This window comes from Perna viridis, chromosome 6 (genome assembly GCF_037379345.1).
Source record: "Perna viridis isolate PV_CMFRI_1.1 ecotype Kerala chromosome 6, ASM3737934v1, whole genome shotgun sequence".
In the NCBI taxonomy this organism is placed as follows: Eukaryota; Metazoa; Mollusca; class Bivalvia; order Mytilida; family Mytilidae; genus Perna; species Perna viridis.
In genome coordinates this window covers 38,365,739-38,392,577 of record NC_142450.1, presented here as the reverse complement: position 1 = coordinate 38,392,577, position 26,839 = coordinate 38,365,739, and the positions used below count along the sequence as shown (strand labels likewise).

General features: G+C 33.3%; 1 protein-coding gene across 2 annotated transcripts in view; it reads right to left on the bottom strand.

Annotated features, from left to right (window-relative positions):
* Positions 1 to 5,614: 5,614 nt before the first annotated feature.
* LOC148614859 (xaa-Pro aminopeptidase 1-like) overlaps positions 5,615 to 26,839 on the bottom strand; it is a 30,415-nt gene continuing 9,190 nt past the window's right edge. For both annotated transcript variants that reach the window (XM_088589289.1, XM_088589288.1), the window contains exons 3-22: positions 24,617 to 24,727; positions 23,284 to 23,347; positions 22,838 to 22,948; positions 21,724 to 21,819; positions 20,695 to 20,841; positions 19,614 to 19,709; positions 19,150 to 19,237; positions 16,326 to 16,467; positions 15,740 to 15,850; positions 15,392 to 15,478; positions 15,001 to 15,051; positions 14,102 to 14,163; positions 13,545 to 13,694; positions 12,047 to 12,107; positions 11,542 to 11,611; positions 10,909 to 11,013; positions 8,951 to 9,028; positions 8,182 to 8,258; positions 7,354 to 7,452; positions 5,615 to 5,829 (exon numbers count right to left, since the gene is read on the bottom strand). In XM_088589289.1, the coding sequence (XP_088445415.1) occupies positions 5,641 to 5,829; positions 7,354 to 7,452; positions 8,182 to 8,258; positions 8,951 to 9,028; positions 10,909 to 11,013; positions 11,542 to 11,611; positions 12,047 to 12,107; positions 13,545 to 13,694; positions 14,102 to 14,163; positions 15,001 to 15,051; positions 15,392 to 15,478; positions 15,740 to 15,850; positions 16,326 to 16,467; positions 19,150 to 19,237; positions 19,614 to 19,709; positions 20,695 to 20,841; positions 21,724 to 21,819; positions 22,838 to 22,948; positions 23,284 to 23,347; positions 24,617 to 24,727 (1,995 nt within the window). In that variant the 3' untranslated portion in view covers positions 5,615 to 5,640. The remainder of the gene's footprint in view (positions 5,830 to 7,353; positions 7,453 to 8,181; positions 8,259 to 8,950; positions 9,029 to 10,908; positions 11,014 to 11,541; positions 11,612 to 12,046; positions 12,108 to 13,544; positions 13,695 to 14,101; positions 14,164 to 15,000; positions 15,052 to 15,391; positions 15,479 to 15,739; positions 15,851 to 16,325; positions 16,468 to 19,149; positions 19,238 to 19,613; positions 19,710 to 20,694; positions 20,842 to 21,723; positions 21,820 to 22,837; positions 22,949 to 23,283; positions 23,348 to 24,616; positions 24,728 to 26,839) is intronic.

Genomic DNA, 26,839 nt, shown 5'->3' with positions numbered 1-26,839 from the left:
ATTTTGGTTGCGAAAAATACGTTGACATTGTTAAAAAAATAAAGAAAGACAGAGTCTAACAAGATTTCGCATATCTGCTCACCATTTACTTATATAGAGAAGTTTTGAACGATCACCCCTTGGTGACCTCTGCATTATAATGTCGTAATTTAAGTTCCTCTTTGCTGTGCACAGATCATGAGGAGGACTCACAAGGGAGGACTACTAGCTGCTAATGAGTAACTATATTTCTTGCGCAATTATTTTCCTTTTAATACATAATAATTTTTATATATTTCTTTCTATCTACTTATGAAACCGACCTCATTGCACTTAACATTTCATACTATAATAATATCCTATATTGCTCACATTTGTATTTATTTCCTTGTGTATTTTGTATTATTCACTAAAAAGGCATCTTTGTAATGATAGTTATTGAATTATGATGTTTATGTATCTTGCCTTACAATTACGGGCTCATGACTGGTAAATAAAATACTGTCCAATGTCATATCCTCTAGACCTATATCATATATTTAGATTGAAATATAACCTTTTTTGTATATACATTATAAGTGTTTGTTTAAACCCTATATCATCTGCCCTATATCGCATATCCTATATCGCACCCTTTCACAAACTATACATGAAATATGGTTTAAATATATGATATAATGAACATGACATGTTAAAACCTGTATCACATGCTGTATCAACCCTCGACCTATATCACCCCGCGGGCCGGTGGCCCTTGGGGTGATATAGGAGTCTCGGGTTCATACATCATGTGATAGACTTTGACATGTAATATTCAGTACATAACGCATACCCTAAATTACTCCAGCAGTGCTAGAGGTTGCCTGGTAAGCTATATCGGGGTATGGAGGAACGGAATTCTAACCTCTTACTTTAAAGGAGTAACCCTATATCACACACCTAGACCTATATCGCATAAAGGATTCAACACCGTTTTTCCCTAATTTATCGATGTGTAAAATCGAACCATTTACTCGCAAAACAAATAAATGTCCGACGGACTTTTATGCCAGGTTTGTAAGGGAATGGTCTTTACCATGCAAAGAAACATTTCTATGCTTGACAGATTGGTATATCATATCTATGGAATGATTGATCCTATTGGGACAAGTGAATAAAGATAATAAAGACGGAAACCTAGAAATAAATGTTTTTTTTATTATTAAATTAAGACACAGATTACTCCAAAGACTGACAACTTAAATTACATGCTAATGCCGAGATACGACAAAAAACTATATACATTGTAAATGGGATCAAATATAACATATGCTACAATTTTCGTGAGGTCAACATTAACGACAACGAAATGATACATAATGATTGGTTCAATGGGCTAATTTAAATAACCTTAAAAAGAATCCACCGGGGAAACATATATCTCCACTAACTCCTACACTGATTTAATGGGTCAATTTACATGACATCTCCATGATTCCAGGATTCAAGGGGCAAATGTCAAGTCCAAAATGTTCACTGATTCAAGTAGTCAATACCATTGCCCATTGAATTATACACTGCTTCAAGGAACATACATCCATCGTCATACAATATTTTACTGTTTATGGAGCCAATTTTAGTTATCAATCTCCATATAATAATTTACTGTTTAAGGGATCAATTTCAAATGACCAAATGATTCTCAACTCATTATCAATGACCATAAAATAATAGTGTTTCAGGGGCTGATATAAATTCTTATACAATGATGCAGTGATTCAAAGTACAGGATCTTAAATGAGTAATCAAGGGAACCAAGGTTATAGCGGTAATCAAAAGAATATAATCCAGGGACAAAGACCAGACATGGAAAACAGACATACACAACAAAGAACATAAAGTAACTGAAATCATACATACTATATAAGTAACAAAAGCAAATGAGCAACTCGGACTCCACTAAAAACTGGGAGCATGGACCAGGTGTACCGGTAGGGTAAGCGTCCTCTGCTTTTCTAGAAACACCCGCTGAGCTGCTCATAAAAAAGTCAAGTCCGGGGTAGACAAACGAGGAAAGGAAAACTATGACCCGTTGAATAAATCAGTTTTCATGGTGCAGATGGATACGCCATAACGTTCCACGAGTTCATGATGACGACCATAAAACTTCTGTAGTGATGACTACAATCTTGTAGCAACATAACCCTGTTCCAGAAGCCTATTTGTTAGAGTTCTAGCGCGATACAAAAAGTCTGCGTAGTTTCGGTAAGCTCTGGCATAACGTATGAGTTGCAATAAGAACACTCCATACGCAGGTGCTGAAGGGATGTTGCCACAGATGAAAGGAAAGTTGACAATTCTAAATGTAAAATCATCACGTTTGTCGTAAAGTTTGGTCAATAGTTTTCCTTTGCCATCGATTTCTAAGTGTAGGTCAAGATATGAGGCTGACTTCACAGTGTCTGTAGTATCCTTTATCTCAAGTTATCTCAACCTTATTAATTGAATGTCGTATCAGACTCTCAAATATGGGGTAACTCTCTGCTACGTAACAAATGATAAACTTGTTCACATGGCAAACATCAATGACCATTTTTTTTGACATACTGGTTCAAACACATTGTACAGAAATACTGACCAAAAGAGCTAACAGCAATCATCATGATATGATATACATACTTTACAGCAATTAATGTACATTAATGTTTGGGCAGGTGTGTGATCTCTTGTTAACTTTATTATTTTTCTTTTAGCTTTTAAATATGTCTTTGCATTATAAAAACTATAGAAAGTGTAATATCAGATTATATGTGTCAGGATTATATATGTCTGGAGTTGAATCGTTAAGACTTCTGTAAACAAAGTTTCAGAAAAAAAAACAAGATCAATACGTGTCTGGACCTGCATCACCGTCATAATTTATCAGCAAATGAGTGTCTTCACAACGTATATTAACACTGAGCAAGTGTGGGTTACACATTTCCTATTGCAATATCCCAATGATAGCATTTACTCCTGAAAAAGGCGGTGACACATGCTAAAACAGTAGTAAAAATTTAAACTTCTACATGATAGGAGGTTGGTGTACATCTTCAAAATGTATATAATCACTGTGCTAAGTGTGAACAATATTGGTATTATACTTCTAGAGTTACAGATTACACAAACAAGAGGCTCCCAGTAGTCTGAATCGCTTACCCGGTTTGCCTTTCATGGGCGATTACTCTAACAAGGAGTCATCCAACAATTTTTAACCTCCCAGACATGCGTAGGTATCATAAGGATCATTTCAGCAATTGAAAGTTTCTTTCTTTCTGTCTTTGTTTTCAAGATATTGGCTGAAAACCGTAAAAAACAACAAAAAAAAAAAAAAAAAAAACAAGGAGTCATTCCACAATTTTAATCCAATGAAGACTTTAGTAGGCTTTATAATAAAGATTATTTCGGCAATTAATTTAAATAATTTAGTTTAACCGAACAATTTATGAGATATATGAGGAAAACTTCTGACAGACCCTTTTGTTCAATTTTTAGTAACAGCAGCTATGTTTTTCGACGGATCAAAAATCAATACATCCGATCTATGCAGAAAACCCTATGGAATATTCATGCTTAGTTAAGATTGTAATTGTTCAAAAATGGCTATTACTCCAAAAATGCTAAATAGATTAAACGAAAGTTTGTCAACAAATAGATCTCATCATGCTGAACACTTTTCCCATGGCAGGATTTGGCTATACTTAACGGTTTAGGAGATATATGCGAAATATATTTTTAGTAACAAAGGCCATGTTTTTCAATGGATCAAAAATCCCCACATTAGTTCTATGCAGAATAACCTAAAGAATATTCATACAAAATTTGGTTCCAATTGGTCAAGTTATGTCAGCGGAGAACATTTTTGAAAGAAAAAAAAAAAAACATTAACAAGGGGCTTCCAGGAGCCTGACTCGCTCATCTGGTTAAATGTTTGCCTTTAAAGGACAATAACTCGAACAATGAGTTGTCTGACAATTTTGACTCAAAGAAAAATTTTGTGGGGCTTATTATAAGGATCATTTCATTAATTGAATTTTTTATATCTATTATAGTTTTCAAAATATTGACTGAAAACTGCTAAAACATATTTGTTCACATTTCAAGGGCAATAACTCTAATACAGAGTCATCTGATAACTGAAATCCAATGCAGTCTTTTTAGGCCTATGAAAAGGATCATTTCGGCGATTGAAAGAATTTGGCTTAACCCAACGGTTTTTGGAGTTATATTGTAAAATCCTCTGACCGAACCCTTTCCTTAATTTTTATTAACAGCGGTTGTTTTTGACAGGTCAAGAATCCCCACATCAGATCTATGCAGAATACCCGAAGGAATATTCATACCAAGTTTGGTTCTAATTGGTCTGGTAGTTTCAGAGTGGAGATGATTTTTTCAAGAAATAACAGTAAACATAAGGAAAAAACGTAGAAAAAGGGCAATTACTCAAATAAGGCTTAACAGATTAAAAAAAAAATTTGACTGCAGATAGAACTCATCAAACAAAACATTTTTACCCCATCTAATTTTGACTAAACCTTACAATTTTGGAGATATATGGGGAAAAACTTCTGTCTGAACCTTATGTTCTTCTTTTAGAAATGGCGGCCATGTTTCTTGATTGATAAAAAATCTCCACGTCAGTTGTATGCAGAATACACTAAGGAACATTCATATCAAGTTTGGTTCAAATTGGTTCAGTATTTCCAGAGGAAAAGAGTTTTTAAAAATTGTTAACGACGACAGATGCAAAGTGATAGCTACTGCTCAAATGGCCTTTGGCCAGGTGAACTAAAAAGGTACTTCTAAGCATGATGGACAGAGTGGATCAGTTGGCAGACCTGCTTACACTGTTGGTGACACAGGTAATAAAAACACAACTTGATCTAAACAGCTGCCTTAAAATCTATTTAAGTTACTATAACCACCGGAATGGCAAACACATTAATTTATGCCACACAAATACAGGTTTTATATAACATTAATGTTTCTATTAGTATAATGTATTACTATATATGTTATTATTTTGTTATATGTTACATGTATGTCTGTTTGGCCTATTTTTGGTACACCACCAGGCTGGCAGTTTATTGGGGACTTAACAATTTTTTTTCTAAAACAGTTGTGAGTTACCCTCCTTTGTACACATATGTATATAATGTTTTATATTTTCAATGACATTTTGATTCAGACTATTTTTTCGCACCGTCGGTATATTTTTGCTTTTTACCCTTTGACCTTAAAGACACTCTTCCATGGAGATGCAAGTCACTTGATCAAAATTCTGTTTCCTGATTGGCCAATTACTGATAATTTAGTAGCGTTAAAAGAAAACTGTATCAGAAATTGATATTGTGTGCCATGTGTTGTTTCCTGAATGAAATGTAGAAAACTATAAGTAAAAAAAATAAATTATACTGGGTCGAGCCTGGCTACCTTTTTTTAAAGATAGTACTTGTTTTTTATTACAGCCTACAAAAAACAAAGCTGTTGTATATGTTTTTTTTTCTTGGCATGAATAGGCAGACATAAAATATATCCATGCATATTTTTACAAAACTACATTTTTATGGTTGTATTTTATCATCTTGAATACCATTTTAAAATAAGAAGACAAAAAATCAATACAACATTTAATTTTCAAAATCAATAAATGCATAGAGTAAAAATTAACAAAAAACACATTGTAAAGCTATAAGTTAATTGGGTCCCATCACTAGCAATGTCTACATGTCCAGTCCTCTTCTTTAGCCACTGAGAGGCCTGGGGATCATCCTGTATCAATGGTCCTATAGTGTCTTGTACCTTATGGTGGTAGTCGTTCAACCATTCAAGCTTTAAAATAGAAAGACAGTAGCAACATATTAAGTTACATATTGCTCGAACTAGTGTGGGTAGCATTGCTTGAACTAGTGTGGGTAGATTAAAAGTAGAACTATAAATCAAATAGCAACCTTGTTTTAAAGAAATTCTATACAATGGTTTTTTAAAGAAAAGTTGTGTTTACACAAAATTTAAAAAAAGGGATAAAAAAGTAATTCCCATTTACTCTGATTATCTCCCTTGATTACAGATACAGGTGTAACAATTTACTATTGCATTATTATTAATAAGATTTTGACATTGGAACCTGCCTAACCTTAGTACAGTGGCACCAGTCAAAACCATACACTGAATAAACTGAAAACCTGTCTTTTGAAAGTCCCTAGATATAAATTTAAATGTATTTTTACCTAAATAAACCAAACACCTGCCTAAACCAAATGGGGTTTGATTTAAACAGGTTTCTATGAAATACAAAATCCTAAATATTCTAACTCAAATGTCAGGTCTACATTTTTGCTATATTATCTGATACATATGTCAGTCCTCCATTTTTATCCTTAATTGCATTGTTTTTCAATCTATGAAATTTATCTTCGGAAAAAAAGAATGGATATAGTGAAAAGCAACAAATGTTCTAGTGTACAACCTAAACCAAAATGATAAATACTTTCAGAGATCACCAAAAGGTCTTTAACAATTAGGTGTAAACTCGGATTTAAGAAAGCTATGAAGGTCGCAACAGTAAAGTAATACAATCCAGGGTAACACTCCAAAGATGATATTAATAACCAATATCTTCTGACTTTGGACTGGTGCATGAAATCTGAGGTTAAACTAGTCTTAAGAGGCCCAACCCCACTCTTTAATGTTAGGTAAAAAATGAACAAACACATCATAAAATTTTCTAAATAATACATCCTCTTCATGGAATACTTCAACATATACCACTTACACAACATGAGATATTCACTTAAAGTATGCTTGCAGCTCAGAAAATAATAATAACAATACCATCAACAATACCAGCAATAAACACTACAACTCCAGTAGACTTGATTTGGAGCAGTAATGTCAAGTACTGAAAAGGCAAGATTCGATGTAGTCGAATACTAAAAAATGACTTTGTTGTTATGTAGGGATGCAATTAGGGGGTCAATTATCTTTACTTGTGAAAATAAGGTTCAAAGAATAGACAATAATTTGAAAGAAGCATCCCTTACCAATAAATCTGTGGTAATATTACAGACAGTTAATTTGTCTTTTTTTCTGAATCACAGATATATTGGATTAGAGATGTTTATGTTTTGATATCTCAATATCAAGACAAATTTTCAAGAATGAAAAAAACAGGAAGAAAATAAGAGACAAAAGGGACCTCCCTTCCATTCAGACATTGCTAGGTTATAAGAAAAATTATTAAAATCCCTCAATGTTTTTTTTTCTTCAAAAAATCAAATAGCATGTGGATGGTTGGACAGTAATACTACATAAGATATAAAAGTAAAAAAAAATATATTGTGTAAGTCTTAATACCTCTTCTTCTGTCAGTAAACTATAATCAATCATATGTGGTTCATATGGTACCATGGTTACAGTGTCAAAGGTCAGAAACTTGTATCCTGGAAAGTGATACTGAAAAATTGAACAAATAAAACATGTCAAACATATATAAAAGAATAAAACATTGACAAGCTACAGATTTTGGAGTCAATAAAAAAATTAAGAAAAGCTAAACTAAGGAATCTGTTATAAATAGCAGAAGAAAGAAATGAAATGTTTTTGCAAGGTACTGGTTCACTAGAAAGTCTGTGAGCAAAGCACACTTGGTGATACCCCCTGCCAATTGCAAGGGAAAATATAGTTTATTACTGAAATAATATTGGTTTTGACATTTAAAAACACAAGAAATCTATGATCGATGGCTCACTAGTTATACCTCCGCTTTTAATCACAATATCTGCAACATAATCAAAGCCCTCGTTAAACAGGACGTTATTTGTTTTGATAACATATCCTACTATATGGCATACCTACAGAAAGAATGTGTTTAAATTTTAAGCCACTGTTATGAGTAGTTACTGAGAAAAGTCTAGAGTAAAATTTCAACTTTCAAAAACATTATGTAAAAAGAATAAACAAAGTCCTCAGTAAACAAAATTTTCTTTTAAAATTTCTCTGAAAATAAATCTTACCTTATTGCAGACCTAAAAGAAGATGGTGTTAAAGTTTCAAGTCGCTGTGATGAGTAGTTGCTGAGAAAACTGAATGAAAAACATGGACAAGGGTAAAACAGTATACACCCCCTTTAATCTTCAGAGTGGAGATATAATAATCAAGCCAGACAATGTATTATATACATACCTTTGTCTCAGCTTCTACAATATGGGCAATGTTTTCATGTCTAACACCAAACTTGCCATCCTCATAATATCCAGGTTCTAGTAAAGAGATGTAAAATAGAAATTTATTGACCATACCGTTACATATAAACCAAAACCCCCCCCCCCCAAAAAAAACAAAAAAACAAAAAAAAACAAAAAAAAACAAAACAAAACTATTGTTCAGTCTGACATGGCTTCTTGATTGAATCACATTATATAAGCTTCCTCTTAAACTTCAAGTCTCACATTATATTTGTTGTTTCTGAACTTGCCCTAAATTACTTCTGACACAAAAAAATTAATTAACTGCAAATAAATTGCAAAAAAGCATCCTAAAAACAGTACACAGGCCTGTACACCGGAATTTCCAAAGGGGGTGCAAACTTAATTGGCCAGTGTTTGAGAACAAAGGCTGACTTTAGTAGTCACAGTTCAATCAAAATAACCAGTTAAATTGTGCTTGTAAATTTTTCAAAGGAGGCACAGTTGCAATTCCCATACCCCCCTTGTGTACAGGCCTAGTAAGCCCATATTTTATTGGTGATTAATTTGAGATAAAAAATTATCCTGAGAAGAAATAATTTTATGTTTAATTCCTGCAAATAGTTGTTAAGGCCACAACTGTAGAAGATGGACAGACTGACACTGTAGCGTTTACTGTAAAACAGACATGCATTTTTTTTTAAATTCAATAAACTAATTAACTTCATGTTCTTATGAGACTCTAAAACTAAACCGTACTCACTTACCAACAGAGAAGAACATATTTTCCTGTAAAGGTTGGTCCACAGAGCTGTCTCTCCCTGTTATTGATATAGACCCAGGACCTATAGATACATCAGAGGTCAAGATTATAAGGTAAAGTAAAATGAGACAGATGGGATAATGAACAAACAGATGAATATAACCCAAAATCATTAATCAATGAGAATGAGTATTCAAAAGTATGACCAAAGACCAGTGTATTTCTATGTAATACACATCTGATTGAAGTTGTACTTCAATACTTTACTAAAACAGTTAGAATTATGAACATGTGTGAACTAATATTACTAAAAATTCTTATTTTCTAAAACTCTCTTGAAAAATACTGTTTACTTTCTCCAAGCCATATTTTAAAAAAATCTTTTTTATACACTTTAAACAATACTTCTCAATCAATTAAACAATAATTTGCTTTTTGTTCTTTCAGTGGTTAATACTAACTCTACAAAATAATACTTCAAGACCACTGGGTTATCTTCCTTTACAGCACTGAAATATGTCCTTAATCCATGGCCAGTGCCTTGTCTAAAGTCCAGCCTCACTTACTCTCATGTGTATTTTAATACGCCCATTCTATGTCATTTACCATGTCTATAGTCAAGCAAAATTTATGCTCAAGAACATTAAGATATGCTCTATCACACAACCAGTGCAATGTTTTTGATCCAGCCTTAAATTAGAGTATGCCCCTATTCCATATCCCTTACCATGTCTACACTCCATCAAAAAATACCCTCACATACATTTAGGTATGCCTCTATTCCATGACCAGTGCCTTGTTATAGTCAAGCCATATTTACCTATGTACATTAAGGAATGGTTCTTATTCTATGGCTATAGTCTAGCTTTACTCACTGTTGTGTACATTAAGGTATGCCCCTACTCCATGTGCTGAATCAAGTCTATAGTCCAACCTTACTTACCCTAATGTACATTAATGTATGCCCATGATATACCATACAGTATTCCAAATTCATAGCCGAGCCTAACTCACCCTCACGTACAATAAAATATGCCCCTATTCCATGTCTATAGTTCAGTTTTAATCAACCTCATGTATTAAAGTATGTCAATGTCTATAGTTCAGCTTTACTCACCCTCATTTCCATTAAGCTATGCCCCAATTCCATGCTTTACTCACCCTTATGTACACTAGGGTATGCTGCTATTCTATGTGTATAGTCCAGCCTTACTAACCCTTATATATACTAAAGTATGTTGATATTCCAAGTCTGTAGTCCAGCTTTATTCACCTTCAAGTAAATTAAGGATTCCATGTCTTTAGTCCAGCCTCACCCACCCTTATGTTCATAGAGGTATGTCCCCATTCCATGCCCTGTACCATGTCTATATTCTAGCCTTACTCACCCTCATGTACATTAAGGTATGTCCATATTCCATGTCTATAGTCTAGCCTTACTCTACCTCATATACATTAAGGTATGCCTCTAGTCAATGCCATGTACCATGTCTATAGTACAGATATGTCCCCTTTCAATGCCCTGTACCAGGTTTATAGTCCAGCCTTACTCACCTTCATGTACATTAAGGTGTGACCCTATTCCTTGCCCTGTACCATGTCTATAGTACAGCCTTAGTCACCCTCATGTACATTAACATGTGACCCTATTCCTTGCCCTGTACCAGGTTTATAGTCCAGCCTTACTCACCTTCATGTACATTAAGGTGTGACCCTATTCCTTGCCCTGTACCATGTCTATAGTACAGCCTTACTCACCCTCAAGTACATTAAGGTGTGACCCCATTCCATGCCCTGTACCATGTCTATAGTACAGCCTTACTCACCCTCATGTACATTAAGGTATGTCCTCTTTTAATGTCCTGTACCATGTCTATACTGCAGCCTTACTCGCCTTCATGTACATTGAAGTGTGACACTATTCCATGCCCAGTACCATGTCTATAGTGCAGAATTACTCACCTTCATGTACATTAAGGTATGACCCTATTCCATGCCCTGTACCATGTCTATACTGTAGCCCTCTCTTCCATAAAGGTAATCTAGCAGAAAAGTCTATCAATCTTCCTATAACATATCATTACATGATTTGATTTTAGCTGACAACAGAAACATTTTCAACAACCAAACTCTATTCAAAAAAGTACATATTAACTATATAAAAACTCATCAAGCTACCAACAATACCCAAACATTCCAATATCTATAAGTGGAAAAAGACCATAACTCCAGTTAAATGCAAATGAACTTGATGATTACTTTATTTAGTAAAAATATTGATGAGGGGTAAATATCATCTGGAAACCTAGAGTGACATATAAATGGATATGAAGATCACTGTTTACCCCTGGCTTGTCAAGTCCTTCCTTCATATCAAAATCATATTGAAACAAGATTCTTTCCAATTAAGACAATTTTTTGTTTGTCACATTTTCAAAGTGCAAAATGAAAGAACTTCATGATTATTCTAGAAAGTCATACAGTTTATTCATGGTTTAATTTACACACATTTCTTATAATGTGAGATCATTCAGAGGACATATTATTCAAAGTAATTATTAGCATGTTTCATTTTATTTTTGTAATGAAACATACCTTTTAAACCATTTGTAAAGACAGAATTTGTAAGACCAATTTGCCCCTTCAAAACAAGTGTGTAACATTCCTACAACAAAAAGTATAATAAAGTAGACATTCTAGAGGTGGAAACATCAGACAATATCAATAAAAGTTATATAAAAACAGTGAAACTATCATTTCTCGAATTTAAAGAGCAATAACTCTTATAAATAGTTCTTAAACAATACGACATATTTTAACAGAAACTTTTGAAAACAATGTCATAATGATAACCTTTTCCATGATATTTTCAATCTACTTTTCATAACTGAAACAATAAACGACAAATATTATCATTTTGGACAAGGACAGCAACTCTTGTATGGAGTTTCTTTTCAGAGCTCTTAAACCTTAGGTTACATTCATTTTCCTGTATCCGTAAACGTTTTGAACATTAAATTAGTCATGTATGACCAATACATTCAACTTTCTCCCTTTGCAATCTCCTGAAAGTAACAATATTTCTTCATTTCTTTCCGACCTTCTCAAAATCAGTAGGTGTGCCAAAGTGAAATGTTCGGGTAACATCTGTTGTACCATCTCTGTAAAAACATATAATGTATCAAACCTTGAATAGTTCATTAATAGATCACCAAACTGATAAAACACTCACATGCAATGTTTGGAAATCAGAGAAACTTTACATAGAATATTTATTAAACTTGACTAGTAATAAATGATTCAATTTGATTAGTAGCAAGATTTTAGGTTGGCTGGCTCTCTTTGGGCAATCCAGGATATTTTATATAAGCTAGTTTGGTACCCTACACTGAATCAAACAGGCCCCGTGCAGGTCCGGGTGTTAAAAGAATAGGCCTGTAGCAGTGCTAAGCTTGTTGTAAAAGGCGACTAAATAGTGCTCAGAACCCTAGCCAGGGGCTAGGGCACTCTGCCCACAGAGCAACTGGGATGTGTGCCCCAGGTGGTGGAATGGGGTACTCCTGGTGTGTTACATGCTGGGGTTGTCAGGCTGTAATACGGAAAACCTGACCGCAAACCATAGTGGTGCACCGTGTTGCGTAAGATGCCACGTTCCTCGCACATTAAAGAACCTTACTGTGGTATTCCCCCGGAGTAGGAACCATAGGGCTCCGCCACAGGAGGCTAAATCATTTTATCATCAATTTCATGTTCATCGTCTGAATATAGCTGAAATATTGCTGCTCGGACGTTAAACCCCAACAAACAAACAAACTGAATCAAACAGTCCCTAGGTATGAAGCTAATCTATATGTACTATCCACTAAAATCTTTTTTTCTAACGAAACAGATCCCAGGTACAAAGCTAACATACAGGTACTGTCCACCAAACCTCTATGTACCAAATCAAACAGACACCATATATACAACTATCCAGAAGGAATCCACCAGAATACATACATCCAACTAAAGATACCCTAAATAGAAAACTAACCTACAGGTCTTCAACCAGAATCACTACACTGAATCAAACAGACTTCGGGTGTAAAATATTTCTACAGGTACTAACCTCAAAAACACCTTCATCAAATCAAACAGACCCCAGGTACCAGTATGTTATTACATACATGTACTGTCCAACAGAATTTTTACCCTGAATCAAAAAGACCCAAGAAATAGTAAATTGACAGGTATTACCCAAGAGACCACACACTGAGTCAAACACACTCAGGTGTACACTTAATCTATAGGTATTGTCCACCATTGATTGACCTTACATTGAATCAAACACACCCCTAGTGAATAGTCAACCTACAGATAGTGCGTATTTAAGACCCTACAGTGAATAAAACACATACCATGTATATTCTTAACCTACAGTTATTGTCCATTAGTAACCCTACATTGTATCAAACACACCCAGATGTGAAGTTACCCTATAGGTACTGTCCACTAGAACTAATACCAAATCAAAAACAGGTGAAGAGTTGGCATACAGTTATTGTTCACTAAATCACAACAACAAAATAAACAGACCAATAAATGTATAGTTTACTTACATGTATTGTCCACCAGAGTCCAGCAGATACATCTCAGAAGTTGTAATACGTTTATCTGTTTTATTTGTTGGGCTGTAATGAATGACTGCACCATGGAAACCACTGCTTGAAATAGACTCAAAACTCAATCCTCGGTTGTATTTTTGTTCCCTGAAATTGAATGTATGATAATCAAGTTGTTCCAATCATTTCTGGCTTAATATGAATCAAATGAATGTTTTTATTTAATTTCCGTCTCAGTCAACTTATAGCTTAGGCTTCCAGTTGCAGAAAATTAGGAAATGTGTTATATAATTTTTTCAGATCCCATGTACACCTTTCACAGTTACCAGACATAGACAGTGATAATGAAGAGCCACTTGCCAATTCTGATAACTAAATCACATCAGAATTAGTGGAACTGCTCCATTTTGACACAAAAGATTATAATTTTGAGGGGTTCAGAAGTTATTCTCATGGTAAGCATATAGTGTCAACAATTTTATACAAAAATTTTCATGAGATTGTACAGATGTTAAAATGAGACTCTCAATATCTAAGAAATATCTCATTCATACCCTCTAAACTTGGCAGCTTGTTCAGCAGCAGATAATTCAGTCCAGTGTTTCCCTTCTTGTACCTGAAAAAGTTATTTCTTCTATAAATCACATAAAAAGCAGACTAATAACCATCTCCAAAGAAATCTTTGTGTGTAGTTTATCTTGATGTCAGGAATGCATTGCCAAAACCACTGTATGCACATTCAGATTTATCTATACAAATCAACAGAGGTAGATTGTACCTTTCACATGGAGAATCTTTTTTGGAATAACTTAAAAACTGAATAACCATTTTTTTTATTGGAATTCTTAAATATGTTCATTCAATACCATCTCTGAGAAAAATCAGGAAAATCTATAGACTAAAAATATAAGGTGATCTACATTGAACATAACCATGAACACTAGAGATTTAACTGCCAGTTTCATGGCTAAAATTATAATAACAGGAAGACAAATTGTCATGATTGACAGTACTAGTACTTATATTCCTTGTATACTGTCAATATACTTTGCCTCTGAATTCAATCAGCAGCAGCTGATATAGGAAAGCTTAAGTATATTATCTGGCTAAAAATACTAAGGAAACTCTAAAAAAAATAATAACATAACAAAAAAAAATAATTAAAAAAAAGCAACAGAAAATCTTTTTTTTTTTAAGTTACTGTAAAAGTACTATTGTTCGTGGGGTACCAATTTTCGTGGTCTTCGTGGGAAGGTCAATCCATGAAATTTGGTTCCAATCAAATAGAATATTTCCATTGATGTGTATACTGAAAACCTCAAACAACGAATGCAAGAATCCGCGAACTTGTGTTTCTTCCCTTATCCACGGAAATTGATTTCCACGAATTAAAGTACTTTCACAGTATTAACTTCTAAGACCAGTCTATGAAATAACTATATATTAACCCTACCTCTTTTTCCAGCTTAGCTATAAATTTGATCAATGCAACACCATCTCTAATCTAAAATTAGAAACAATCTAGTAATGTCCAGAATCCTCATCAATCAGAACTACTCAGCATTTTTCATTGCACCAAAGAGAACTGTTTTAGCTATTATTCCTAGAATGCCAAGGTTCAGGTCCAAAAAAAGTTCTTGGGAACAAAACAAAATAAATTTGTTCAAGAGGAACCATCATCATAAAGTTTATGTTCCAGAGGAATATTCTTCATAACGAATAAACATTGGGTACAGATTTAAAGAAATGGAACTTTCTTAGATGTTAAAACAAAATAACCCACATAAATCAAAATAATTCTTAGGAAATATATTTCACTGTGACAAATCTTTACTCATACTTACATGACTATTTCTTAAGCCAACTTGTTCAACAGAATTCTTTACAGATTTCATTAAGGCTATAGGAGTATTAGCTTGGTACATTTTATCCTGGAAGAACAAGAAATTTCTAATTTTTCAGGAACATTCTGTAGTCACATAAATCACTGAGTTATTTTATTTTTTGTGTGCAAAAAGTGCAAGCTTTATAAATTCAAAATAATTCAAGCCGTTCACTCAATAATACAGAAAATATAGTTTCTAAAATGGAAGAATCATATTTAGTACTAATATAGTAACATTGCCATATCATTTAAATCTTCCAAAGATTTATTAACAGTCAAATTTATAGACATTTCTTTGTATACATACTTTATTAATCAGGCCATATATGGCATAGCTACATGAATAGGATAACCAAATCTTGTCAGCCGTAGCATTCAGTTCTCTCACACTATCTAGTATTGCATCATAGTCATGTACCTATAAATAAAGTTACAGATTACTTCTATAAGACCTTATTTCAAGCAGGTATCAGGCTCTTATAATTATTCACAGAATCATGAAGATATCAATTAGAGTAGAAGGTAGGCACTTCTTAATATTGATAACTGTAGTACTGAATATTGATTTAAAAAATCTGGCTAGATTATGACCTACAAGTGGTATCATGTGATCAGTCCTTGCAAAACATATAATTCTCAAAAAAGAAAAGTCACATCATCTGGTAGTAAATCATACAACCTGAACTCTGGAATCAATTACCAGGGTAAAAAATTTCAGGACTGTTTTAAATATTTGACCAAGTTATCATTGCAGAACCATTGCATATTAATGGCTCGTTACGGTATAAACTACCCTATAGTCAGTTATATTGTATACATTGGTCAAACATTGAAAATGATAAATCCTGAATGAAATGAGCAGAAACAAATTTCTATATATAGAGATGACATACCTCAATACACATTCTATTAGGGTTAGGTCTGGTACCACAGTTACCATCACTTCCTGTATTCAGGTGGTTCTGTAAAGATTTATCTGATATTTCTGGATCAAATTCAGCTGATAACTTCCTACTTATGTCTCTAATGTATAACCTAAATATAAACACAGATCTTAAGTACTGCCCCAGTTAAGAATCATGCAAAATGTGATTCATATTTTTATTTTTGATATTTTGTTAACATTGCCATAGTAAATAGAAAGTAACATTTGCTTTTCATGTAACCCATATTCATAGGAGATAAAAATAATATAGAATGTACTGTACAATTCAAAATTCGGGGAGACAACTCTGTAAATGACACTAAAGTTCAATAGAAACTGTTGGATTTTCAATGTACATTATCTCCTAAGAGCAGACAGATTGGAATGAATAATTATACATTTCATCATATAGACCATAATCCATAGGGAGTTGAGACAATTGTGATGAAATATGGATGGATGGATTGAAGAATTTAATAGAGAAGTTCACTCCAAAATACCACCTCTTTGCCGAGTGATGGTGTAATATAATATATAGGTGAACTCAAACCTCTCTCAAAGAAGCAAAAAACATTTTCTGCCATCTTGCAGAATTTTTTGGGGGCAAATAGGATATTAGATTCTTAGTAGAAAATACAGAGATTAATGTGAAACATTAAACTGGGCAGAAAGATCCAATGGCAGTTTGAACCTCAGTAACAATACATTTGATATCCACTTCCTAATGGTTTGTTCCTAGATCATCAAGGATGAAAACAAGTGATACCAATTAAGGGCTTATAACAAGGACAATATTTGAAAAGCCATGTATTAATCTATTTATGACATATTTTTACACCAGAAATGAATGTTTCTGTTTTTACATCTCTCCTGACACAAGAAAAAAGTGTAATATAAACAAAATGAATTAAGTAATAGGTAGAATTCTTTTGAGTTGATTCTTCATGTTTCTATTGCATTTGACTTTACTCAGTGTTTATATTGTCACTGCCATCCATTTGACTTTACTCAGTGTTTATATTGTCACTGCCATCCATTTGACTTTACTCAGTGTTTATATTGTCACTGCCATCCATTATGACTTTTCTCAGTGTTTATATTGTCACTGCCATCCATTTGACTTTACTCAGTGTTTATATTGTCACTGCCATCCATTATGACTTTACTCAGTGTTTATATTGTCACTGCCCTCCATTTGACTTTACTCAGTGTTTATATTGTCACTGCCATCCATTTGACTTTACTCAGTGTTTATATTGTCACTGCCATCCATTTGACTTTACTCAGTGTTTATATTGTCACTGCCATCCATTTGACTTTACTCAGTGTTTATATTGTCACTGCCATCCATTATGACTTTTCTCAGTGTTTATATTGTCACTGCCATCCATTTGACTTTACTCAGTGTTTATATTGTCACTGCCATCCATTATGACTTTACTCAGTGTTTATATTGTCACTGCCCTCCATTTGACTTTACTCAGTGTTTATATTGTCACTGCCATCCATTTGACTTTACTCACTGTTTATATTGTCACTGCCATCCATTATGACTTTACTCAGTGTTTATATTGTCACTGCCATCCATTTGACTTTACTCACTGTTTATATTGTCACTGCCATCCATTTGACTTTACTCACTGTTTATATTGTCACTGCCATCCATTATGACTTTACTCAGTGTTTATATTGTCACTGCCATCCATTTGACTTTACTCAGTGTTTATATTGTCACTGCCATCCATTATGACTTTACTCAGTGTTTATATTGTCACTGCCCTCCATTTGACTTTACTCAGTGTTTATATTGTCACTGCCATCCATTATGACTTTACTCACTGTTTATATTGTCACTGCCATCCATTATGACTTTACTCAGTGTTTATATTGTCACTGCCCTCCATTTGACTTTACTCAGTGTTTATATTGTCACTGCCATCCATTATGACTTTACTCACTGTTTATATTGTCACTGCCATCCATTATGACTTTACTCAGTGTTTATATTGTCACTGCCATCCAGTATGACTTTACTCAATGTTTATATTGTCACTGCCATCCATTTGACTTTACTCACTCTTTATATTGTCCCTGCCATCCATTTGACTTTACTCAGTGTTTATATTTTCACTGCCATCCATTTGACTTTACTCAGTGTTTATATCGTCACTGCCATCCATTATGACTTTACTCACTCTTTATATTATCACTGCCATCCATTATGACTTTACTCAATGTTTATATTGTCACTGCCATCCATTATGACTTTACTCAATGTTTATATTGTCACTGCCATCCATTTGACTTTACTCAGTGTTTATATTGTCACTGCCATCCATTATGACTTTACTCAATGTTTATATTGTCACTGCCATCCATTTGACTTTACTCACTGTTTATATTGTCACTGCAATCCATTATGACTTTACTCAGTGTTTATATTGTCACTGCCATCCATTATGACTTTACTCAGTGTTTATATTGTCACTGCCCTCCATTTGACTGTACTCAGTGTTTATAGTCACTGCCATCCATTATGACTTTACTCAGTGTTTATATTGTCACTGCCATCCATTATGACCTCATATGATAGTTTATTTACAGCTTGATCATTTTCCATTTCTGTTACAGCCTGATATTTTAAATCTCATGCTACTTCTGTGATACTGTTAAATATTGGCAATTACCAATAAAAACATTAAGTCAAATGGACTGTGATGTCATCAGCAAACAAAAAAAACATACTTTGAATAGTTGGATTTTAGTGAAGTCAGTGAGATGTTATGACTTACTTGGTAGTATTTGTTGGCCTATCAATGATGACATATGACATAAATACAGGGTTATAAGGTACATCTGATGCTCTACAGTTTGTTAACCCTGAAACATATATCCTTGACAAGTATAGAGTTAAAATATTCTAAAAAGAAAAAGCTTTTCTGACTATGAAAACAGTTATTTAGATTTAAATTGCTTTTACTAAGTTTTCAAAATCACATTTGATTTAGAGATTGGAGTTGTTCTATCAATTTTGGAGTCAGCAGATAAAAACAGCAGACACTAGTACCATTAGAATAGACCTTGACTATTCTTGAATTGATTTCCTAATTTGCAACAATTCTTGTTGGCTTTGAGTTCCTTGTTATCTTTTAGCTTGTTATCTAATATATTTTTACTGATGATGCTACTGTTAGTATTTTGTTGTTTTTTAATTTCTATCCTATTCTTAGATTTAACCTTTTACCTCTGTACTTACAAGCTACTTCATCTAGGCTAGTAATGACCAATGCATCAACATTTTTTTCTGCCATCTCCTCCTGTACATCTGTAACTTTGTTTTCCCAAGTCTTTCCTGGTGAAATCAAATTAAAAAAGAAGACTATTATAAGGATTAAATACCTATTTTCGATCCTTCATGCATGTATAAATGGATCTTGTAGCTCCCAAACTCAATGAACACCTATAGGCCGTTCATGTAATGTTTGGGAGTGGAGAGATCCATTCATATATACACAAATGACTGAAAATAGCTGTATAATCCTTATAATTCTGTCAAGCAATCAAAAGTTACCCTCTGAAAGCCTCAGTCAGATATATTGATACACTGTTCCCTTGCACACGTATGGGAGCGCGGAGGAATATTTACACATAATCGATATCAAATCCGCGGAACAACGACAGTAAAGGCGGCATGGACAAAGTGATAGTTGACATTGAAAACTGATAGTAAGTGTAAAGTTTTCATTTAAAACTTCAATGCAGAATATCTAAAATATTTTTTTTCTTCTCTTTAGTTCCTTTTTAAAAGGCATTGTTCCAATACTACACAGTGGCCATATTGGTTTCAATCTGACCGGCATTCAAGCATATATTAATGATCTGAAGAAGTTCCTCAAGTATGAACTTTCTGGCAAAAATGTTCTCAACCAGTCAAAAATGGCTAATTTATTAAAGAAGTATTCAAAATTAATTGTTTTTATGCCAATTTATATGCAAGTCAATGAGATTAAAAGACAGTTTATTTTTTGTCACCTTCAATAAATGGTTCTTTTACATAGAGATTCCTAATTTCCAGGATTTTATAATGTTTTGTACATGAGCATCTTGTTTTGTGTCAGTCTGACTGAACTGAAGATAGTTAATTACAATTCAGATAAAATAAAAATTTCTAGTAAATTATGATAATTATTTTAGCTCTTAAATTTCCTGCAAATACCTGTTTAATTAAAATTGTCAGCGTGCCATTTTTTTTCTGCAATGTTGTAAGGCCAAGGTAATGCATACATATTCCTTATAACAATACAGTAAATTTGATTCATGTAGACATCCAATCTTACCAGTAAATTTGAACATCATGGAATGTATCTTTGATCTTGGTATTGGTGGTCTTCCTGTTGTCCAAATCTTATCTACCAACTCATCCTCCACTCTTACTAACTGTATACCATGCTCTTCTAGTAATTCTGTCTTAAACAACCAGTCACCTAAAGGTAAGAAAATAGGTTTGTAAATTAATCAACAACCTGATCTGAGATTATAAAGGATATGCTAAAAATGTCTATTTTAGGAAAAGAAAAAGTGGAGGCCTTCACAAAACTGAATTACATCTCCCAGTTAAAACAGGATGGTTTTTGCTGTATGAACATTTCAAGAAATGAATAATAGGTAAAATAGCCACCAATCTAAGTACTAAGTTAAATCTACCTAGTAGAACAATGCATTGGAACTAAGTGCTTGTTATCTGTATGTATGATAATTCTTAACATGTAATAGTAACAAGTCTCTGTCAGTCACTGCAGAAAAAGTGGATTTTCTGTATCAAACAATCAAGTTCATTCAGCAATTTTTTTTTACAATTTCTACAGGAAGTAAATAAGTGTCGAACCTGGAAAGGGGAAACATGGTACAAATCATCATGCAAAAGCTATACACCAAATATTTAAGCATTAACTTCAATATAAGCTGAGAAACAGATGGACAAACAAGCTGATTGCAATATTGGCACCATATAATAATAATAATAATCTCCTCTTTAGAAGATAATCAGATAATTTTAATCAAATGCAAGGACATTTTCCAGAAATAAACAACAGCAGGTTTTGTTTTAGCTATTTATAATTTTTTGAAGGAGTTTTCCTTAAGACAGACAAGAGGAGTAATACAAACAGAATGTTCTTTTTATACCCAAAAACTCAGTTCTCAAAAATGGAATATCATTACAAGGAAAAGAAAGTATTAAAAAATTTGATACTTATAAGACAGAGTGGAAGTTACCAAAGATTTCATCATCTCACAAAGCTTCAATTCATTTTTTGTCCAAAAAAAAAGACAGTTTCAAAACTAAAGTGACAATAAAGAGAAATTACCACCACCCAGTAAGAAGGGGTAAGCCCCTACACTTCCTCCACCCATCTCCAAGTTAGCTATAATCCACTCTGTGATAGATGGCACTGTATCTGATCCTAAAATAAGAATAATTCCATAATGGTAAAGTATAACAAACAGTCATAAAAAATATGAAGAAAATTTTCTTTCATTTTGCAATGAAACAAAAGAAAGTTTTGACTGGATGTACAACAGAGATATCTGGATTTCTTTAGTATCTCTCTTTTTATGTGATGTGGATATGAAGTACCTGAAATATCTATATATTAAGTGAAACATATTTCTATGGTAGCTAAATATTTAATTGATGTGTTTAATGTGCTAGAACAAAACCATTTTTTCTGCGAATTTATATAACATTAAATTTGAGAAAATGTCATAGATACATGTTTTCCCTAAACAAAAAAAGAATTTTTGAGTATATCCTGGGTGTAGATAACTAATATCAGTAATAATTCAGTTATTAATTACTAATTGACTATTGTATACTTTTCTACACAGTATTTAACTGTCAGTATCAGTATATGTATATGAACTTTTATCATGTTGTTTGCACTATGTACCTGTTTTGCCGTATATTTAAAAAATTACAAAATAATAATAATAAAAAAGTACAAATCTGTGAGGAAAAATACCAGTAATAAATGAAAAAAACACAAAAAGATAATGTAGTTGACTGTGTCTCTGGTCTGCTCAGAATACAATATTTATTGACTATATTTTACTGCTAGAATTAGGTCAAGTCAAAACATTGTGGTTTATTAAGTCATTTATTTTTTTTAATTTAGAACTATGAGTAAGATCAATGAGTGATACCCCCTACATGCAACATGTACAGACCTCAAGTTAAACTATCCCCCTTTCAAAGAATACAAGAAGAACTACCCTCTATCTTGCATATTTACAGATTTCATCCAACCATTTAGTTACATGGCACATGGATTGATGGACATGGTGGTATCTATAATTATACTTAAAACATTACTTGTGGAATTTAAAACAAAAACTAGCCCTTCATGAACACTTCATAGTACAACTGCAATCGTGAGTATGCAAATTCATTATGTCCAAAGTAAACTTGCACATTTAACACACCATAAGCACTTTTCATAAGTATCCAGTTACAGTCCATCTGATCCTCAGCCTGTAAGAAGTACCTCCCATCTGTCCATAGAGCTGCCTTGTTCTCAAGGACAACTGCAGTACCTACAAATAATGATAAATATTGTAATGGTTTATATACTAGCTGGTATGGCTGAAGGAGGCGGTGAGAGTCATAAGTACCAGTATTTTAAAATGTTAAGGAGTTAGCATTAAATAATGCACGTTTTTTTATTATTTGTAATGTTTATGTTCTTTGTTGTGTGTGTCTATTTTCTTTGTCTAGTCATTATAACTGGATTATGTTCTTTTCAAACAATGTTCGCATCGTGGTTCCTTGGATTTCCCTTTCACGAAATTATTTAGCATTTAGACTTCCAGCAACTATACTTTTGATTTTCACCTTATTAATCAATGAGAAAATGAAGTTAATAATTTACCTTGAGATCCAGAAAATCCAGAGATGAATTGTCTCCTCTTGTCATAATCAGCAACATATTCACTCTATTAAAACAGAAGGCATTAAATCATACTGTATTTTTTAGTTTTTTTTACCAGTTTTTTTAAACAATAGATTTGATAATTATCTTTTTCTATAACCATGATTTATTCTGGATATCTTCTCAGCAGTAACATGCAATAAAAATATGAAAGTATTTTTATATCAATTAAAATCACTATTTTTCTGCAAAAAATACTTCATAGTTGAATTTCATATACAAATTTTTTTTTAAGTAAAAATTTCCCAAATGAGACTGTGTCAATGGAAAAGAATCTTCCACGTGTTACCAAAGTATGTTCTCAAACTGTACTGTTAAATAAATCTGTTGGACAGCTGTGTTAAGGATATGATACATCCTACCTTTCTTTCCTATATTTATGTCAAAAATTTGAATTCAAAAATAAAGAAAAAACAATGAAAATAATGCAAAAAGTAGAGATTCATGTCATGCAGACAAACATTGGAAAAAACAATTATGAAGGGAAATCCTTAAAAGCATTTTTAAGTAAAGGTGCAATAAACATAATACATCCAGGAAATTTTTGTTTGTTTGTTGGGGTTTAACGTCCGAGCAGCAATATTTCAGCTATATTCAGACGATGAACATGAAATTGATGATAAAATGAACATGAAATGGTGATGAAATGAAAAAGGGATGGGACACAAGGACAATGGGGTCGACAAATTTAGATTGCCACTGGAAATAAGGAGAGGTGGGTAGGGTCGGGCAATTTAGCCTCCTGTGGCGGAGCCCTATGGTTCCTACTCTGGGAGAATACCACAGTAGGGTTCTTTAACATGCGAGGAATGTGGCATCTTTCCCAACACGATGCACCACTATGGTTTGCGGTCAGGTTTTCCGTATTATAGCCTGACAACCCAAGCATGCAACACGCCAAGGGTACCTCATTCCACCACCTGGGGCACACATCCCAGTTGCTCTGTGGGCAGAGTGCCCTAGCCCCCGGCTAGAGTTCTGAGCACTATTTAGTCGCCTTTTACGACAAGCTTAGCGCTGCTGCAGGCCTATTCTTTTAACACCCGGAACTGCACGGGGCCATCCAGGAAATGATGAGCATATTAAAATGGTCACACAGAAGTTTACTATTGATTAGTGCTGCTTTGTCGGTGCATATTTTTATTTTTTGTCTTCCTTGTTGTTTGTCTTTGTCAGTTAATGTGCTCTTGCCCAAAGATTTACTCTCTTCGATATCCTCATTTTCGATGGCACTTTCCTGTTTATGGTTAACTTTTCTTGAAGCACCACTTACCAGATGAGCATCAACAGAGGGTATGATATATCCTTTGATCCCAACAGATATAAAATGATTCCTTAGATCTGACAGCCTCTGTGAAGTGTCTATCTGAATAGCAGCTGGTTTCTGAAATTAAAATTTTGGCTTATAGGAGCATAACTTGCTCGCTTGGATATAACATGAAGTTGTACTTATTGTTGTGCTTGGTTTGCTTCCACTCAAAAAGGAAGTTGATATTGGACAGCAAAATTACTTACAATGTATGCCCAATCTATAAGCAATACACAAAACTTTAAAAGAAAAAAACAATTACAGCATTGACAAGATTTGTTACATTACAAAAAACTAATTTTAAATACAAAATTCAACTTAAATATTGAAATCAAAGTTTATACTGTGAAAGTACTTTTATTCATCAGTAATAATTTTTGTGGTTTAGGGGAAAATTATCAGTTCATGGATTCTTAAATTCATGGATTTGACAACTCATACAAACGAATGGAAAATTTCCTTTTCATTGGGAATGAAAGTTTGTGGTTTACCAAACCCACAAAACCCATGAAATTTGGTATTCCATAAAAAATAATTTTTTCAAAGTAATTAGCAAACCCTAGTATGCTAATTATACATCACCTTGTACATTCACATATCAAATATTAAAATATATAATGAGAACGGATACAATGAATATGTCAAAGAAACCACAATCCCACTGGGATGAAAAATGTAGTTCAAGGCAAGCCATGGGTCTTCAATAAACAACAAAGAAACCCTCATACCACAGGACAGGCTGTAGCTGGCCCAAAAACAACATTTTACACAGGAACAGCAAAACAGTTACCCTTATATACTCCAGCAACATTAAAGTAAAAGCTTATTTAGAAACATTACAAGCAAATTGTTGCAACTCAAGTACTAAGAAATAACTCAGAATTTGACTTTAGGTTCAAAGTACATGGTCAAATATAACCATATAAATAACAAGACACATTACCTTCTGACCCACATGAAAAATATCAAAAGCCTATCTTTAAAGTAAACAAGAGGCTCCCAGGAACCTGAATTGCTCACCTGCTTCAATTTTTGTCCTTCATGGGCAATAACTCTAACAAGAAGTCATCTTACAACTTCAATGACCTTATCATAAAAATAATTTTATCAACTATAAAAAAAAGATATTTTCTAATCTATCTGTGATGTAAAAAAGTCAGTTTTCACCTTTCCAGGACAATAACTCTAGCAAGGAATCAACCAACAACTTCAATCCAAAAGACTTTTGAAGACCTTATCAAAAGATTCATTTCATCAACTGAATGTTTTTAATTCACTAATATTGTTAGCGACTTCTTGCACTCGTAATCTCAGCACTTTACATTCACATAGGATCTACATAATTATATACTACTATTCCACATTAAGGTGCTGATCAGTGCTGTCTTTAACGTTATAGCTTCATAGTTCTAGCTTCAAAGGAGATCAAAATGTACCTTTTAAATATCAATAACATGTGTTCTATGTGTTTTTTTTTGCTTGTATGAGAATGGGAAGTTTATATAAAAAGATGAAATGATCTGTTAGCATTGAACATTACCCAGTTTCCGATTTAGATAAAGGGGCTCATTACCATTGACTTTATCGGTCATATATATTTTCAGGGCCCCAAGATATATATATGTATATAGTCATTGCTAGTTGTTTAATATGGTTCCTAATCTAGTTCCCTGGTCAATATCATTAGCAACCCAAAGATCACTAAAAATTTGAGAGAAACTTGTGAAATGAAAACATTATCCGCAATTCCAAGTAACCAGTTGTTTCGATTAAAAAACATTTCATCCAGTTATGAAAGAGTAAACATATCAAGGGATTGAAGGGAACCAAAATTCTAGCGGAAGTCACCCAATTTTAGAGCATATAGCATTCTTGCCATTTCAGATGTTGAAAGCCAAAATCAGTGGCATAAAATATTTGACAATTAGTTACTTTGAAGACTTCAGTCTTTGATTTCTTTCTATCGATCATACTTTACTAGATAAATCACTGAAAACTACAAAAAACATTATTTTTTCCCCTTTCAAGGTCAACAACTCTAACAAGGAGTTGTCAGACCCATTGACTTGATGGAGACTTTTGTAGGACATATCATAAAGATCATTTCATCAAATGAATATCAGTTATAGTTTTCGAGATATTGGCTGAAAACTGCAAAAAACGTCATATTTCCCATTTCAAGGGCAA